A 16,572-nucleotide genomic window follows, 5' to 3' on the forward strand; every position below is an offset into this window, starting at 1 on the left:
ATGTGGTAGTCAGAGTCTGATGACAGAGATTTCTGATGGGTTTGATCAAATTTGATAAAGGCTACTTTCACTTCTAGAACTATAAATGAAGCCCAGGGCGAAGTCCATTATTACAATTATTATCATATGTACATATAACTACGACGATGAACTTTAAGACTAGCGGAATCGCAATTATTGTCAAAAAACAAATATTTATAGTAAGAACAAGCAGAAGTACATTCGATTCCACTTACTTCTCAGAGGTGTACTGCGTGTACGTGTGCTCGGTAGTGGTGGCCAAGTCCTGCATATTGAACTCTTGGCGGAAGGAGCGCACGGACCGCGGCGCCATCGCCTCCACGAGACGCTGGAGTGAGACAGAAGATTTTGTTAAAAAAAAAAAACTTAAACAAAACTTTATAAGTTTTTTTTTTAATTCTTGGAATTGAGAAAGAAAACATTTTTTTTTTATGTGGACTATATTTATTGCCTTTCCTGATTTCACAGTAGAGATTAAAATTCGTGTAACTCGATTTTTTTTTATCGCCAAATAAAAGTAATGTATATTCTATCGTATGTATTCTGGAATTTGTCACGAATCAGAAATATAATTTTATGTTTAAAGTTCAAAGATTTCTACGTAAATATTTTGAACAATTAGAAAGAAAAATCTATGTTATAATAATGATTATAAAAATATTCTTCGTCGCAACCCCAACATGATTATTGTAATGGAAATAAGTAGCAGAGGCCGTAAAGTGTAAAAAGTAAAGAGTCATAAAAAGCTAGAACTGTTACGAATTTTTTTAAACAACATTTAATTTTTATATTCCGCGCAACGAATAGCATTCGATAACGATATTCAAACGAAATGGTGCGTTGAATGTGGGACGGGAAAAGAACGCGCCACGAGACGAAATAGTAGGTAATCAAATTAAAATCTAATATTAATTACTTTCTGAAATAAACACATACTACTGTACCACTTTACTATCTATTATTTAAATACCGCAAACATTAAAAACATACCTACCCCAAGAATCAATATTTAGTAAAACAATATTTTTTACTGAAATATATCGTTTTGCTGTCGAGTTAAAATCTATTTAAAATGCGTTTTCTACAACACACATGTTAATTACGATAATTTAGCACTTGATAAATCTTGAATTAATTTATCTCTATAAACGCAGCAATAGATGAGCACATATCATGTGAAAGTGAATTATTTCTTTTTACAGTCTATGCTTTAATGGCATAAACTATTTTTTTTATAAAGCCAAACTAATATTCCAATTTATCTTTATTTATTTATTTTTTTTTTTTTTTTTTTTACCTTTAAAGTTAAACCTGCAAAATAACGTTAACTTCTTTCTATAGAAACGTTTATGACTCTCGTCTATTGCCTAAATAAATAAAATACAGAATTTATTGTTAAAAATCGACGAAGGTAGGTAATTAAAAAATTAGAAATATTTTCTTAATTTCTATTCATTCCTATGTACAACAAACGAAATTTCTATGTACAACAAGAAACGAAATAATTTCGTATATTATAGACCTTTAAACTCAGTTGCTTCACAGATTAAAAACATGAAAAATTACTAAATTTACTAAAAAAAAAAATGGTAATTCGGCCGCTTGATATTAAAAGTATAGGTGCTAGGTCAATTTAAAAGCAAAATACAAACCCGACACTCGTAGGCGAAGTCATATTCATACTCCTCCATGGTAACACTTATGTCCTTTACACTACACTAGATTCATTTTAATAGTCATGTTTCACACACAAAATCATTTAAAAAAGTTTTTTTATAGGTACACTACAATTTTTAACCTATACAAATAAAAAAATTACGAATTAAAAAAAAGGTGATAATATGACAATGGTTGGTTCATAAAAAAATATTGTATTTTCATATGAGAAAAAAAAATCACACAGCTGAGTGCGTAGAGCACTGGCTGAAAACTGAATGAAAGCCAAGAAAACCGTAAACCGAAAAAAGTGTTCTAATTTTAAATAATTTCGTAATAGCTTCAGACTCGTCTCGGCGCTATACTCGTTTAACTTAAAAACGACTAATTTTTAATTAGGCTTCTTACGTGGTTAAGAAAACAGCTGTTTTAATTTTGAGGTTATGAAAAGTGACTCGCCGATTCGATACCACCGCGGAAATTTTGTGGAAATTGCGCGCGCATCCCGCCCCGGTGCGGTGCCGGCAACAATGGCACTTTGACATGCTATTCCAATTTGACCTTTAAGTCAATGTAATAAACATACTTAAAAAGTTACATCATTTCAGGACGAAATAATGTCCTTTATGAGGTCAATAGGTGCATGTAATTTTATAGCCAACACTTTAGTACGTAATATGCCTAGATACTTTGTTTTTAGGAATACTAAAAAATCTATACATCAAATAATTGATTTTAGTTATTTTGTGTTATTTGTGAGTATGAACTGTTCTCTTTTTTTAAACTTGATTTTCGCAGTGTGCGTGGTTCTACTGCGCATTTAGACAAAACGACAACAAAAATATAATGATCTAATACAAGGTTACCTAGGTAAGCTCAATTAGTCTCAATGTTATAATTTTTTTGGATCACTTTATCACTTAAATCAAGGTAATTTAGATGCGCGATTTAGTTCGAATACTGAACATTTATGTTATTTATTTGTAAGTACATTTATTTTTTGAAAAGGTTAATTTTACCTTTTACAATTAATTTGTACTGCATATAAACATGTGTTTTTCCAATTTATCTAAAAGATCAGAATACAAGATTCTTCCTTCATGCTTTCTTTTATTTTTAAGGATTAAAATGGTATGGTTTCAAAATTTAATTGCATAAGTTGCAATATTTGTCATAAAATAACTGATAACATTGTTTACGGATAACGAAACGATTATATGCTCAAGCTATGAAGAAGTATAAATACCGATTAAGAATCTTAAAAGATAATATTAATGCCACCACAAACCACATCATACGGATCGGTATAAACAATTCCGTCATGTTATTAATTTTTAGTCTAAACTTGACATATATTAAATGAATGTCGATAATAACATAACATTTAAAAATACATTACTTCTAAGCTCTATTTTAGCTCTATGTCATATTTATAAGTTTTTGCAGTTATACATACATAAAATCACGTCTACATCCCCTGCGGAGTAGACAGAGCCAACAGTCTCAAAAGACCGATTGGCCACGCTCAGCCGCTTAGCTCAATGACCGAATTGAGACTCGAATAGTGACAGACTGCCAGCCCAAAAGAAAAAGCCAATCCAAAGTTTAAAGCCCATCCTTTAGTCTCCTTTTACGACATCCATGGGAAAGAGATGCAGTGGCCCTTTCCTTTTTTTATATGATGGTGATTTTTTTTGTATTTATTCGTTACAAATATTTTTTTTATATTGTTAAATGATTGATTCCTGCTACTTCCTTTCTTTAAATGGGAATCCTCCATTTCTCTTTAAAGGCCCAATCCAATTCAATTGTATAACTATTTTAAATATTCACAATATGAGGAGAGTTTAAAAACAAAAAGAATTTATGTAGTTAACATTTAGAACGCTATTTGCAGTAACAAGTTCGAAGTAGGTATTTTCAAACTGGCAGCCATCAATCTTCCTTACGCTTCGATCTATTTTGGTCCTGAATAGGAAGACATGTCAAAGTCCAACTAATGTGTATGCTTTAGAGACTTGACTTCCGATAAAGATATGTTAAATTGTCACTATGTCAATGGACAGTGGACCCTAATTTTAAAATTAGAAAAAAAGATTGTTATAAAATTAGTTTCCAAGAGCCAATCTTACATAAATGTGAAACAAAAATAAGTGAACACATTATGTAGATCAAACAGGTCCTAAATTAGCTCCTTGCGTGACACCACTATTGACTCACATAATATCACTTACAATTGACACGTACATCCGTATTGGTAGAAATATTTGTAGTAAACAAACTACGACAATGTAAATATGTTAGTCGTTTGGCTGTATTTACCTTAAAATATGTAAATTTGGTCAGCTAGAAGCAGCTCAAACATAACAAAAACTTGTTTCATATAACTATAAGATTGCTTTTGGAATAATTTTGAAATTTGAAACGGACAAACATTACGTCAGATGCATTTGAGTTCATTCATCATGTTGTCTATTTTTTGTTTAGTGGCTTTGTTGAAAGAAGCTAAGCGTTATTTAACATATCTAAACAGTAATGCTTAAGTTAATTAGCAAGTAATAAAAATAAACATAGGATCATAACATAACCACAAAAAAAGATAGAGATTTTTTTTAAAGTGATAGTGTATGAAGTGTAGTCTTGGCTTTTATTATTTATACATGAATTTTTATTTGCGTTAGATTGGATAAAGAATATGTGGTTTAACTAAAATGATCTATTCAGCCGCTTTCAGTAGCACGCACACATTTTAATTGCAATACATAATAAGTCATCAAAATAGCAACGTATTTAAAAATTTATGGTTACTTTACAAATCTACTGATAAAACAGAAACTTAATTTAAAACTCCGACATATACAAAGACATGAAACAACACAATAATATTTAAATTGGAACTTACAAAAGCTAAAAGAAAGCAGAAGTAATCCATTTGTGAACTTGTTGATAATCCAGTAACATTCACATTTTTGTCTTTTTTAATTAAAAATTAAAGAAAAATAAAATCATATAACTCTTAGACTCACAGCTTTAAAGATAGTCGAAACAAAATAGTCTTATACGTGACACAACTTGATTTATGTAAATTAAGGAATAACAACAAAATACCTATTATGATCGTAATGCAATATATGTGGTAACTAAGGAAAGAAATAATGAGAAACTATAAGCAGTCTCATAAAGTACGCGATGAACTATTAGTGACATTAAAATAATCGAGTCTCAAATTTATCGTTGTTGATATAAATTATCGAGTCATATTGTATGTAAAAATAGTAACATCGACTGAGCCGTGAACTCATTCCTCAGTAAGCGTTGCCAAATACTAATATGAAGAGTGCGAGAGTTTGTTTTGTTTAGAACTTTTCATTCAGAGGATAATATTTACTTCCTAAACGATACGATGCTAAGATATGTACCTACACGCAGTTCAACCCAAAAGTAAAACTGTTCCCAATTCAACACAAAATATATTTGTGATTAACGATAATAAAATGTAATAGAAATGCGATAAAATTTAATCAAGCTAAAAATTGATAGACATGACTCAACCATCTTTCTTATGTTAAAAGGGTTACAGAGGTCAGAAGGCTTGTTACTTCGTGTAATTAACTGACTTATCCATGACATGACCCCGAGATAAACGCGAGAACGATGACGATGATGGTAAACTATGATCTGCCTGCTTCGGGCTGCTCTCCAGGGAGGCGAGGATGTTACCGGGACTATCACCAGGATATAAAATCTAAGAATTTTCGCGCAGCATGGCATGGATGATGGCGTTATTGAATTGTCAAAGAAAAAAAAACAAAAGTATCGAGACATTTCTTTGTAACCTCGCACGTGTGATTTGTATTCAGGTGCCAGGCAGATAGCAAGCATTGTTGAATTAATCAAGGTGATTTGGCTAGCGCCATACCTGTTTTTATTATTACTCGTCCTAACTAATATAATGCATTTTTCCTTTTTATTGAAACAAATAAATGCAATACTATTTTATTTGGCGCTTAAGGAGATAATTGCTCTCTCTTTTTATTTAAAATAAATTAATTTGATTGGAATTATCTGTTACTGGCTCTAGCAAAATTGTTGATAATTTCTTTTTATTTCATATTTCTTATTGATATTTGAAGCAAAATTTGTTTTTAAATTTAGAATATTTTGCCATGTATATCAGATAAACGGTCGTATATAAAATATGTAAATGTTTATCGCAAATTCGATAAATAAGTGCATTATCACCGATCGACTTGTAAAATGAAATAATTGATCCTACCTGTTATTAATTACATTAGATAAGTAAATAATGTGGACGATTGATTGATTACTCAATCTTAAAAATAAATAATGCAAAACCTTTAAAAAATCTCCTTCCTATTCAGGATGTAAAAGTAAACAAATAAATGCGTAAGAAGGTATGGTGTGATATTGGAAATATAACTAAAACAGCTGTTTTATTGTGGCATAACGGCTTATTATATAAAATGAAAAAGCATTTAAAACTGGTTCGTTTTCGCAATCGTAAGAGTTACAGTCAAAGCAACCGGTTTCTATAAACCCTATTTTTTAGCAGTTCATTTCAGAATCTCGGTTAAGGTCTCCAATTAAAAAGTGCAAGATATAAAACATTCCGAACTGTATATATGTATATGTTATGTTTATCTATCAAAAAATTGATAAACCAATGCAATAAAGATAATTCATGAGTTATTTCGCGATATTCTTGACACCCAAACATTTGGTAATAAAAAAAAAATCCATAGACAACCTTCACACATCACTAATAATCACTGGCAGTCAACACTAGTAACAAAAAAAAACACTGAAATTCGAATTCGCTCGAGATTTGAATGAAACTCGTTTAGTAGGCCGCAAGCGTCGGTCGCCAGCCGTCGTTCGCGCTTTACTGAAAAGCGGACGCTCGTCATCGCATCAAATTGTAGGGGCTATTGCTATCAGTCACATTGTACGACGACTCACTGCAACACTGACGTAACCAGTTACTTATTTTTTTTTTTACTTTTGTAGTCCACTGTATATTTTTTAATAGGTATCTTTATTTCATACCAAAAATTAATTCAATGTCTTAACTTTTATGATCTAACCCATAATCATCTCATAATCGTCTAAAAATTTTAACTTTCATAAGAACTTATACTGGTTGGTAACTTTTTTTAATGACTAGTTTGTCGATGAAAATAAAGAAATAAAAGAGCTATGTACGTCTACCTTATGTATTTCAGACATAGAAGGTAAATAAAAACGAAGAGACTAGATCTTTCAGGGTTGTGGGCCTTTTAAGTAACGTCCTTTTAAAGAAGTTTCCTTTATGTATTACTAGAAATGATTCCTTTGCATTTTCCTTGAAATAAGGTCATCAGTTAGTCACTCGTTCAATTAAATGAGTTCATTAAATTTTTGTTACATTGTTCTTTAGACCCCCGAATTAGACACATATTTCTTTAACGCTTGTCATCGAAAGGACCATATATATATTGAAATAAATTTAATATGATTCCAGATTATTAAATGTATATGATTAAAGGTGAATTTCAAGTACTTATTCAGTCTCTTACTGTAAAAATTTCGCATTGATCCTGCTTATAAATTTTAATCAAAACTTAAACTTTTAAATACAAAATTATTCAACAAAAATCTTTCTCAACCTATTTCTCAAATAATAATGGGAGATTATTATTTTTAGTTAAGGATTTAACTGTGTAAAAAAATAAGTTTTAACTAAACTAAAAATACGCTCTAAATATAAACATCTCAAAGTTGCGAATACGCGTATTTTGACCTCGTCATGATGCATAAATATGTTTTAACTTACGTTATCTAACGATAAGTGTATCGACATGCCCTTGCCATTTCTAGGTCACCCTGGTGCCCTCTGTGAATGCTGACAGCCTACCCTAATATAATCTATTTATAATGTAAATATACACCTAAATAAAACAGGTTGAAATGTTATCAGACAACAGCTTTGTTAGAGTTAAGCGTCAAATACAAGTCGTCGTTCATGAAGTTCAAGAAAAATAAAATATTCCATTTTCAAAATAAAGTTATTTAAAATTTTAGGTTCTATTTTCGAAACAACTTTTTGTAATAATAACGTTATTTTTATCAAGTGTTCAAACAATTGTGGACAGTACTTTATGTTTCGATAAACTTAACCCTGGAAGACCTTTATGGTGCTACTAAAGAAGCCGAACTTAATGAGCAGAGAATTAGAATAAATGTCTTAACACAAGTCTTACTCCGACAGAACCAATAAAAACACTAGCATTTGGGATCGAATTGATATAGTTTACTCCAATAAAACCAAAAATCTTAAAACATCGTTTATCGCGTCCAACCTTGACACGGTGGCCGTGTGTCGTGAGTAATGTCACACTATTACATCACTAGTATTTATACCGACTATTTCCTCCAGCTAGTGTGGTCGTAAGGACATTTTGAATGCTAACTTGATTGGTTTGCCGTTATGGAAATAATGGAACCTATTTAACATGATTGCAGAAAAGAACAAACTTATTCGAATTTTAAAATCGTCTCTGCCAAAACTTGTCCTATTTTATGCCGGCATCTTTCTTTTTTATGAAATTATTATAAACGGAGATGGACTTCGCGGTCCAAATTTAACAAATAATGTTTTTTTATTAAACTCATTCGAATTTCAAAATCGTTCTTGGCTACTCGTTCTATTCCATTAACCGTCGCATTTCTTACCGTATTTCGTTTCTAAACGGTTATAGTCGCTTTACTGAATCGCTCGCCAATATTCATAAATTATATCTATTTTGTTTGTATACCTTCTGGCCAGTTAAACGATAAATATATCAATAATAATAAATTAATATTTAAGGGATCAGTTAGATCAGAACAGATCAATGCCATCCGTTCAATAATCTACTACTGTTTGCATGAATAAAATTAAAACGAAGTAAAATAAAAAGAAACAAAGTGTTCGTTATTTAAAACCTAAATTAACAAAAGACGGTTTATAATTCTATCTTCACATTATGAGTTGTATTTACAAAGTTGCCTAAAACAAGAATCTTTATAGATATCCTTGAACAAGTTTTAGGCACACTTGGCAAAGTAATAAATATTGTGAACAGTCTGATGTTGTTGATAATCCTTATAAAATTTGGTGGTGACGCGGGGTGACATCATTTTAAGAGACACGTCACGTTTTAAGCAAAATAACTTATTTTTTGTTGAGCAACAGAAATACTTAATGTTAAAATTAAGTGATGTATTTTTGTTTCAAACGTGGATTTGTGATGCGAACAATGAAAAACTAATTGAGTCCTACAGAGATTTACGTATCTCCTTCTCCCTCTTACTGTTTTGTTTTCAGGTAAATTCTCATATGTTAAGTGCCTCAAATACAGAAGATTTAAGAAAGATAGACCAAAGCGTCTCGTTTTATTTGATTTTAAACTTTACAAAACACATATATGTAAAACTGTATATAAATACATAAAATCACTCCTCTACATTTTTCCACTTGCCACGATCCCTGCATACTTCTTTCGCTTCATCATCATTACTCACTTCATGCAAGCAATTCGGGTTAACTCTGTGTCGGTCATTTAAAACATAACGAAACTACTACATGAAGTCAGATTGAGAATCTCCTACTTTTGAATTAGTTTAAAAAAAAACTGAAATTCTTAACTGCTAAAGCCCACCGTGTGTTTCCCGGCACCAATAAAAAAAAGAATAGGACCACTCCATCTCGTTCCCATGGATGTCGTAAAAGGCGACTAAGGGATAGGCTTATAAACTTGGGATTCTTCTTTTAGGCGATAGGCTAGCAACCCTATTTGAATCTCAATTCTATCATTAAGCAAAACAGCTGAACGTGGCCTATCAGTCTTTTCAAGACTGTTGGCTCTGTCTACCCCGTAAGGGATAAAGACGTGATCATATGTTTGTATGTATGCTAAAGCCCGCTCTACACTCGCGCTAACATCCTAAACACGGGACGCTTGAGTGTGGATGCTATGTGATCGGATCCACACTCAACTCATCACCCGTGGTTTCTCGGCTTCTCGCGATTGTGGAGCGCGCATGCGCATAATGGAACGTTGCGCACGAGGAAGCACCGACTAAAATATTCTTGAGCATACACTTTTTGCTTCGGTGTCAATGACACTAGTTCTCTTCAGACTTAGATTAAATGGGTGACGGATTTTGGTGCTCCAATTTTGTAAAAAAAAAAAAACTTTATTTTTTTAGTTTTAGAAGAATAATGTAACTACCTAACTAAGTGCAGAATTTTTGGTAAAAAGCATTTATAAAACAGTGAATGGTTTCTTTCAAATTTAAATAATGTTTAATGATACGATGTTATGTTTGACCGAATCATTCAATTAAGAAAAGCGTAAATTAACACAAAAGTAAAATCTTAATAAATACAAAACCGGAACACACTCTAAAAGCATTAAAAATATTTTTTAATAAAGTTTCTCAAATACCAAATAAATAAGATAAAACAATGGTATTTTAATGCAAATATCTGCTTTACATCAATCTCATGCACTTGACCATTTTTACCATGCTCGATTGATTTAGGTAATCGATTGCTTCGAGCACTCTCGAATAAGAATCGAATAATCGATTCCAGATGTCATCCACTTATCTCAATCGATTCTAAGTGAATTACTGTTTACATCACGATCTTAATATAACCCGGCACATAAAGTTTATTATTTATGAATATGTATCTACGCTTTTAAGTCAATGATTAGGTTTTGCTATAGTAAATGTTGATGTTGTTATTAGTTTTATGTTTTAAATAGATAAATTACAGTATAAAACAATTTTATAGTACAACATTAGTGTAAAGTAAACATTCTTTCTCATACAATGTAAATAGTAACGTAATTTATATAGATTTGAATTGTGGTCAGAAACTTAGAGATTGTTATTAGATATGTCAAAATTAGCCATAACATTGTTATCCTTCTAATATTATGATTCTCAAAGTTGGCAAGGATAAGTAATTGTGCGTTTGTTACTTTTAACGCAAAAACTATTGCTCCGATTAGAATGAGGAGTTCTTAGATATGTTTGGCTTGGTTTATCTTAAAAATTGTTATGAGAAAAATTCTCCCCTCGACCCTCTAAGGTGGCAATACGGTGGGTCAGCTTTTTAGTTTTATGAGCAGAGCGTTGGTGGTCGAATCGAAACCCGGTTAAAACGCGTGTTGCGCATAAAGGCACCGGTTCGAATCATACCGCCTCCATGTACCAGTGACTATTTTCGAAGTTATGTATGTACATTAGTTTGAACACTAACCGATGCTTTTACGGTGAGGAAGAACATCGTGAGGAAACCTGCACATTCAGGTAACTGTTGCCCATGGTTAGGTTCCCCTGCGAAAGTTGCGGAGGTCAAACGGGAGTCGTTTCGTGTAAAAACCTGACTCCCCCAATCCAGGATCCATGGTCAAGGGCATACCCCGGGCTCCTCTTCAAAGTGTTGAGATTGCAACCGGGACTAAAGCCAGAGGAGGAAGGAAGCTTTTTTGATTTTATGGCGGACGAAGTCGCGGCAACAAGTAGTAGGTAATTACCCAAACAATCACGACCTCACTGCCTACTGCATTCATTCTCCACAAAACATTACATTACAGTGATGTAATCGAAACCTTCCTTATACAGTAGGCTAAACTAACCCACGCCTGGCGCATGCGTGGGCGCAATATACGACGCTGTATAAATCGTTGAATTAAGAGTTGTGCCATTGACAATAATTTCGTGGCAATTAATTCTAGCCTTTTTTGTGATATCTGTATTTCAAGAAATTATAAAATTAAAGGACTGAAATTAAAACACGAAGTCATATTGATGTCTTATAAGACAATAGAGTAAGCCAAAATTCCGTTAATTGCCGTTCCCGCGGGAATTTCGGAAAACTCTCTCTTAGTTCACATTGGGAAACTTCATGTCAAATTTCCAACCCACCGATTTGTCATTATTTGAACAACACAACTTCAAAATAAGTTGTGTAAGTATTTTTATTTTTTAATACTTAATATATAATAAAACTCTTCCGTTACTGAGTGACTGACTGACAGACAACGCACAGTCGAAACTACTGGTCGTAGACAGCTGAAATTTGGAATGTAGGTTCCTTGGGATATGTAGGGGAGCACTAAGAAAGGATTTTTGGAAATTCAACCCCCAAGGGGGGGAAAAGGGGTAAAAACGTTTCTATGAAAAATCTTATTCCTTGGGTTTATAAACTTGAAACTTGGCATGAACACGTACATAGGCAAGTAAATATGTTTGACATTATAAGTTTTTTCAAACTACCCTCCAATCGTGATTTAGGGGGTGCGATTGGGTGACTGATTTATTAACGCACAGCCGAAACCGCTCGGTATAGGAGTCTGAGATTTTGAACATACAGTGGGTTGCCAAATTAATAGGGACAGTCGAAAAATATTGTTTTTTTACACTTTATTGGTCCATAACTAATTAAAAACGTTGTTTTGAGTTATAATTATATTTAATAATATTAGACACACATCTTACAAGTAGTTTAAACAAAAAAATAACAGTCTTTGGGTAATTAGAAAATATTAGCAGGTATTACGAAAATGGCAATGAGATATTGCTAATATTTTGTCACATTTCCTTTAGCCTGAATGAGTGCTTCGATCCGCCTCGGCATACTTTCTATGCACTGTTTGGCACTTTCCTTTATTTTAGGGTTGTGGTGCCACACATTTATTAATTTTTCGATCAGTTTTACCTTGGTGGTTATCACTTCCTTGGCAATTTCCGCCTTGGTAATTTCCCATAAGTTTTCGATGGGGTTCATGTCTGGAGAATTGCCAGGCCAAGGTAAAACTGGTATATTGTGGTCTGCTAAAAATTTTGTTACACTCCTTGCTTTATGGCATGGTGCTGAGTCATGCATGAACATGAATTCCTCCCCCTCTGAGAACCATTCCCGGAGTTGCGGCAACAAGCGAGTTTCTAGGACCTGCCTGTATTGGTCCTGTCTCATGGTTCCCTGGACAATGTAGAGACGCCCAACCCCTTTAGCACTTATGACAGACCATACCATTATTTTAACAGGGTGTTTAACGCGTTCCACAATGCAGTCAGGGTGAAATTTCTCGCCTGGGCGCCGCCTGACAAAGTTGCTTTTGTCGGCAAGAATCTCAAATGTTGATTCGTCTGAGAAACACACCTGAAAAAAAATATTTATAACTTATATGAAAATCTTTTTAGATAATATACCATAATATTAATATAAATTATCAATTGACATTAAAACTGACCTTGCTCCAGTCTTCAACACTCATCAGACGGTGTTCACGAGCCCAAGCAAGTCGTTTCTTCTTCATCGCCTCTGTCAGTCGCGGTTTTTTAGCTGGGCGATGTCCGGTCAGGCCTTCCTCTGCCAACCTACGCTGTACAGTTCTCTTCGAAACTTGTATTCCAGACTCCTGTACCATCTGGGTTAACAATCCAGCACTTTTCTTCCTGTTTTGCAAACACATATCCCTGATTTTCCTATCGGACCGTGGTGTCGTAATCCGTTTTCTTCCGCATTTGCCTTTTCTTTTGGGCAAAAGTGGCTGATCTTGATCCAGATTTATTTTTATTTTATTTACTACCGACTTAGAAACACCAGCCAGTTCTGCTATCTTCCTCTGAGAATGACTTGTGTGCAAAAGAAGGGTTTTAACCTCAGATTTTTTTCTTGGAGACAAATCTACCCCTCGACCCATAGTGAAAGCTGTAAAAATAAAAAATTAATTAATTTCGTCCTAAAATCAGCCCCAAAATACTTAAGATTTAATAAAAATAAAGTAATACTTACTTGCAGTCAATAATAATTTCACAAAATCACAAAATAACTTTTTAAAATAATTAGTTACTTATTTTACTTTTACACGTGTGAAGGACTGCGCGTCTCTCCCGATAATAAAATATTTTTACAAAATAAACAAATCCCATAACACTTGAAATTTACTTTCAAGTTGATCTGTAGAGGTGCTGTGAACATAAAAATACATTCCAGGACCACTTACACCACTTGAAATAGCAGTCAAACGCGCCTGAAGAAAAAATATGATAAAAAATGTGACTGTCCCTATTAATTTGGCAACCCACTGTAGGTTCCTTTAGTAACATAAGTGAGCACTAAGAAGGGATTTTTGAAATGTCAACCCCCAAGGGGGGGAAACGGGATAAACTGAGCCGGGGCTGCGGGAAAGTTCTAACGAGATACCGTGGCCCCGGAACGCAAAGGGCAACTGAAGGAACGAGGTGGGTTTTAGTCAGTAAAAGTCTGACACTCCCTTCCGTTCCACCCAGAGCGGGAGGGGTCATTTGATGATTTCCCATCCTTAAAAAAAAAGACTTTGTATGACAACTTTCAGTCGTCTCTTTAACATACATAATAACATACATAATTATGTACATACATGCATAACATTAATAACATCACGCCTTTAAATCCCTATTTTGTGTTAACACTACCCATACAAACAGCTACGAAATTTGTCCGCATCCATTTTCACCTAAATTCTTAACGTTAATGAGATTTACTTTTTATTATCAGGTCAACCTAATAGCCTCACATGTACGTATAACTTCGTAAGAATTTTCTTTCAACTCCTAACTACTATACTTCAACTGTCTGTACTGTCGAGATCATTAAAAAACGCTATATATAACCGAATTACACGTGGGCGAAGCCGCGGGCGGAAAGCTAGTACTTAATAATACTTAAATCTGACCTCATTTTAGCCCCAAATTTATGGCAGCACCTGTGTTATTACCAAAAGAGGGTCACTGTATTGTATGTATAAGCCCCTTAGGAAGTGGGCATAATTAAAATAAAGCTAGAGGTAAAACTAAATGTTTCAAACTATTTACGACAGAGAAAAAGTTTTCAAGTTTGACGTTAATTAATTATTGTACATTAACTCTGCCGCGGGGTTTCGATCCAGTGAGAATCGGGATACAAGTACCGTTTCTCTGTATTCTACCCGTGTACTTAATTTGATGTATTACCGTCCAGCAGATTTTGCGTAAAAGTGTAACAAACACTGGGTGTGTTTGTTACACTTTTACGCAAAATCTCCATCGCATGTATAATTGTAATCTTTCGCATTTATAATTTTATAAGTAGTAAGATAGAATAGATTGGCGTGGTTTTTATACAATTACATTTTTAAGTAGTTTGCAAATACAGTTAGTTCTACCTTACACCTAACCACGTAGCCCTTGCGTAAGGTTCTCATTAAAATCACAAATCATTTCGCGTGAACCTTGAATGGCCTTGACGGAGGTCCGGCACGTTAGCCGTTAATCGGAACGCGATGACATCAGTATGAGAATAAGGTAAAAATGGCGCCTTGTGTTCTTAATGGCTAGCACACGTAACGTTATTTTTTCAAATTTTGAATCTGCTTTTTTGCGCCCGGCAGTTAAGAAAAAAAAAGTGATTCAAAATAGTTTACGCATTATTCAAAACTTGTTGCAAAATAGACCTAAAGGAAATAACAACATATTCTAGAATACGCAGAAAAATAATGAATAGCACATTGCAATAAGTTTAGTACGTTTCCACACAAGCAGAGTGGTGCGGAATATTCAACCAATAAAACAAATATTGTGAACCAATCACAGTACTGAATTATTCTGATTGGTCCATTTCTATAAAACTCCTCGCCACTCTACTTTCTATGGAAATACACTTCTAAATTCAAAAACTACTCACCAAAGTAACAATGTCTCCCGGATTGGCCGCGGCAATCCTTCTCAGTCTTTCATATAACATATCCAATAGTCTTTGATGGTTTGCATTCAGTTCATCTAGCTCCTTCGCCACAGCTTCGGACCCTATTGCCAGCTTCTCAGGGTCGATATTCCTTCCTCGATTCCTCAATTTCTCCGCCATATCGACCTCAGCTTGCCGCTTTATGTGTTTCATGTCCAATGAAGGGTGAACCTCTTCGCATAGCCATTCGGCATATCGCTGGCACCTCGAGGAGTGAATCTATTCCGAGTTAGGATTCAAGCGGGTTAGATATTACTGGTTAGTTACACAGATTGTTTTTGAATTTCGAATAGATTAAAAATAAGTTGAAACAATCTGCGTGTTAGGCATTCGTATTATTTTTTAAGTTATTCTTTCATACAGTACCTCGCATACACCTAATAAAATATATGTATAAAAAAAAATCACATTCAAAACGATTTCTGTCAAAAATCTACTTTCACATTTTCTAGCATAAAAATATATTTTTTTTCACTGGTAACACTAAGTCCAGCAAGAGAATCATGCTGAAGAGACCATGAGAAAATGTTTGTTTAAGCGTGCAAATACTCTATGCTTGTGTAAAAAGAATGAAACACCCGTTTGTCGTGCATATTATACTCCCAAAGCAAAAAGGAAAATAATTTCTGAATCAATATGTTATTGATTCAACATCCATAAATAAATGTATTCTAAATTTAAACACACAATACAAAAAATTCGAGACTAAGTATACTACCGCATATGTATGCATGCAAAGCGTCTTAACAATGACTTCACTTCTTTTCGTGACAATGACTTCAAATCAATTTGAAATTCAAATCTATCATTTGTAATTTGCAAATGTATAGCCCAAAATTTAGTCACATTAGCTATCAAATGAATAATCAGTTTGCAAATAACAGTTATAAATTGTCTTTTTTTAACATTAATTTCAATCACACAAACATCCCACATTCATAGTCAAGTTAGTGATGCGGTTATTTTTTTTAAATTTTAAATTGTGCTGGCAAAGAAATGTTACTTTTTTCCTTTGAAATACAGTAAATACCTTTAATACCGAATACTAAATCGGTAAAGTACATACCGCCTTA

The 16,572-nt window shown here is 33.5% G+C and overlaps 1 protein-coding gene across 17 annotated transcripts in view; it reads right to left on the minus strand.

The window, feature by feature from the left end:
• LOC106135826 (dystonin) overlaps nucleotides 1-16,572 on the minus strand; it is a 261,721-nt gene that overhangs the window by 79,054 nt on the left and 166,095 nt on the right. For 16 of the 17 annotated variants that reach the window (XR_009657367.1, XM_060951186.1, XM_060951190.1 and 13 more), the window contains 2 exons: nucleotides 15,440-15,718; nucleotides 237-349 (listed from right to left, as the gene is read on the minus strand). Coding sequence is in view for 16 of the 17 variants with exons in the window: in XM_060951186.1 (XP_060807169.1) it covers nucleotides 237-349; nucleotides 15,440-15,718 (392 nt within the window). In the remaining variant the exon portion in view is untranslated. Of the gene's footprint in view, nucleotides 1-236; nucleotides 350-1,673; nucleotides 1,820-15,439; nucleotides 15,719-16,572 lie in introns of those variants that run through there. The other variant, XM_060951187.1, reaches the window with a different exon arrangement.

The sequence above is a fragment of the Amyelois transitella genome, chromosome 24 (assembly GCF_032362555.1).
Source record: "Amyelois transitella isolate CPQ chromosome 24, ilAmyTran1.1, whole genome shotgun sequence".
NCBI lineage: Eukaryota > Metazoa > Arthropoda > Insecta > Lepidoptera > Pyralidae > Amyelois > Amyelois transitella.